Genomic DNA, 3,034 nt, shown 5'->3' with positions numbered 1-3,034 from the left:
CACTTGGAAATACAAAAAGAGCAACATAACTGAAGTGCACTTCAGGGATTGCCATGTACATCTGTAAGCAGTGGTGGTTTTGAGCACTTTGGTCACCTCTCATACTCAAACTTGTGGTGACTCTTTTCATGTGTGTTACAGCTTTTGGAAATGTGACAGTTTAACATCAAAATGTCTTCCAAGACAGAGAAGGCTAATCGAGACATTGCCTCTAGCAATGTTTGTACCTACGCTCTGAAAGCTCAACCTGTCAACAGCCTGATGAACACACACACCTCTTTCTTTATTTTGGGAGGAGTCTGCAAGGCGGTTTACATCCATTGAGCTTCATACATATGCTTAGTTCGCGAGTGGAAACGGTCACAGCAGTTTTTACCGGCTGAGGCGAACACTTGCTAGGATGCACTGCCATCAGGACTTGGTGAGCTTTCTCAGCTGTGGACTTATTCTGGCAGGAGTTTGGCACCTGGTTTATCACAGGAAGACACAGAGCTCCTATGGACGCTACATGGCATGCCCTCCTGCTAGAATGGTTCCTGCTAGACTAGCCTGGTTCCTTCAGGAGATGCCGGCTTTCATCATCCCTCTACTTTTAATGCTCACCACGCACAAATCCACAATTATGGGGAAGTACCTGCTGCTAGCGACCTTTTGCGTGCACTACTTTCAAAGGTAAAAGCAGAAAAACAAGTCAGCTTTGTGCCATTTGCTATGCATGTGAAGGGAACAGGGAACATGTATTCACGACAGTAAACAGTCGTGAATACATGTATTCCTATTTACAATATTCCTATTTAATCTTTCCAACATAAGTGATCAACTTTGATGTTATTTAAAAAAAGGAAAGTTAAAATCCCTCCTCTCTAACAGTTTGTCTTTTCTATTTTACATAAAACAACAAAGACGTGGCGTAATCATCTTTTAGCTGCTGGATGTACATTACGTATTGAGACATTTAGTGAAAGCAAGAGACAAAATTTCAGATGGGGACCTAAAAAGCAAAAGAAAAAAACAAAAGGAGGTTTGAAAAGGATTTTTCCTGCTGCTATAATTCAAAACAACACTCTGAGGAATGCTTTCCTAACCTCCCATGAAGAGTGGAGCTTAGTGGCACCATTTTAGTTTTCACCTTAATGCCAAATCATTTATACAGTGTGCTTCCAGTGGATTGTAAAAACACAGCTTTTTCTGCATCTACCAGCATGGAAAAAATGTACCATTATCCCCGTCTTTTGCCACCCCTGCTGCATCTACCATTTTGTTCCCCAATCATAGAACATTTGTGTACTCGCTATTGATGAAAGGAAAGCCTTTCCCGCTGAGTGTGATGGTGACAGCGGGTTTGTTCTGCTCTCTAAATGGTTTCCTGCAAGGACACTACCTGCTGCATTGTGCCCAGTTTGATGATGAGTGGTTTACGGGCTATTGCTTTAAAATTGGTAAGTGGAATATTTACTCTTTGGATGTGAAAGTCAGAATCTAATTGTGCTTTTTTTTATGTCTCATATACTGAGAATTCTTTTTTTGTTGTTGTTGTTTTCAGGTTTACTGCTGTTTTACATCGGCATGGCCATTAATATTCACAGCGACTTTATTCTATGCAACTTGAGGAAACCAAAGGAAGTAATATACAAGATTCCTACTGGTAAGAGACAGATTAGTGACCAAACTCCCACTGTGCTTGTATTAACCTGCAGTCTACTTAATCTCCTGCAGGAGGTCTGTTTGAATATGTGTCTGGTGCCAACTACTTAGGGGAGATTGTGGAGTGGTTTGGATACGCTGTAGCCACCTGGTCTTTTCCAGCACTCTCATTCGCTCTGTTTACCCTCTGCTTCATTGGACCAAGAGCCTACTACCATCACAGGTGCCTAAGATATTGATGTGAAGGAGTCCTGACACAAATACTAACCCCTCAACTAAGGATTTTACCCACATGCTGTTTCTAAACCGTTGTTGTTTCTTCTGTTGCAGGTTTTATCTTGAGAAATTCAAAGACTATCCCAAGTTTCGAAAGGCTTTAGTTCCTTTTATCTTCTGAGGGAAAACATTCATGTATTGCAAAAAACTGTTTACCGTGGTCTATAACATGTTATACAACATTGTTATTAGTGAGGCCTTAACGTGGAATAGTCTAGTTAGCTTGGTTTAGTTAGTGTTTGTATTTAAGAAGGTAACAAGGTGAAGTGTATCAATAGTATTTGCAGCTTGTGAAATTTATGCATGATGTATTAATAAATGTATTTGTCTTGTTTATTACTGATACTCATACAACCGAGTTTCCAAAAGTCAGGAATGCTGTTTGAAATTAAATCAAATGTAAGAATCCACTGATTACCAATTTTACCAATCTTGCTTCAAAACTGCTGGTGCCATAATTTTTGGGACAATTTCACAGCTTTTGTAATTTTGTGTCCGTAGACCATCACAGTGGGATTAAAACTAAACAAAAAGATGTTAGTTTCAACTCAAATGGTGTAACAGCAATAGGACCATAGCCCACCATTTTCAGTTGTTGTGAAAGTAACTGGAAACTTAACAGACAGCCGGTTTCAATTGGCCAAGTTAGACCAGTTCTGTCATTATTCTGTGACAAATGAGATAGAGATTTGGAGTCGATCCAGTTGTTGAATTTTACATTGGAACTTAACATGAGGTCTAAAGACATGTTGATGCAAGTGAGGCCGTCATGAGGCTGAAAAAAGGAAAGTATAAATTAAAAACAAACCTCTCTGTTTAAGAATGTACCAGCAAAATGAAAAGCCCACAGAAGGCAATTACAGTATGTGATGGCAAATTCCTTCTTTGATTAAGAAAAACAACTTCTCCACCAGTGGAAATGTGCCACTAGTATTTAATGAAGTAGCAGGATGAACTGTGAAGCGTACAGGCCAATACTCTCTGCTCCAACTCAGCCAGATGTTGCAAAACTGATAGGAGACCCTTTCGCAGTGCAAATGGAAAATAACCCAGAGGCTACTGCCAAAGAAAGACAAGAGTTTCTCAAGGCAAAGACATGGGATATTCTTCAATG

At 39.8% G+C, this 3,034-nt stretch overlaps 1 protein-coding gene across 1 annotated transcript; it reads left to right on the top strand.

Annotated features, from left to right (window-relative positions):
• The first annotated feature begins 400 nt into the window (after positions 1-400).
• srd5a2b (steroid-5-alpha-reductase, alpha polypeptide 2b) lies at positions 401-2,041 on the top strand. Its single transcript, XM_085369447.1, has 5 exons — positions 401-672; positions 1,276-1,439; positions 1,544-1,645; positions 1,717-1,867; positions 1,975-2,041. Exons 1-5 carry the CDS (start codon positions 401-403, stop codon positions 2,039-2,041), a joined length of 756 nt encoding a protein of 251 aa, XP_085225573.1.
• The last annotated feature ends 993 nt before the right edge of the window (positions 2,042-3,034 follow it).

This window comes from Diplotaxodon limnothrissa, linkage group LG13, assembly GCF_057381915.1.
Source record: "Diplotaxodon limnothrissa isolate DT_005_m linkage group LG13, D_limnothrissa_male_GT1.1, whole genome shotgun sequence".
Classification (NCBI taxonomy): Eukaryota; Metazoa; Chordata; class Actinopteri; order Cichliformes; family Cichlidae; genus Diplotaxodon; species Diplotaxodon limnothrissa.
The sequence above is the reverse complement of the archived record's forward strand: the minus strand, read 5'-3'. Positions and strand labels throughout refer to the sequence as shown.

Coding starts and splice junctions, on each gene's coding strand:
- srd5a2b (XM_085369447.1), top strand. CDS start 401: ATGCACTGCCATCAGGACTTGGTGAGCTTTCTCAGCTGTGGACTTATT. Junction 1,440..1,543: donor GGGCTATTGCTTTAAAATTG/GTAAGTGGAATA, acceptor TGTTGTTTTCAG/GTTTACTGCTGTTTTACATC. Junction 1,646..1,716: donor AATATACAAGATTCCTACTG/GTAAGAGACAGA, acceptor AATCTCCTGCAG/GAGGTCTGTTTGAATATGTG.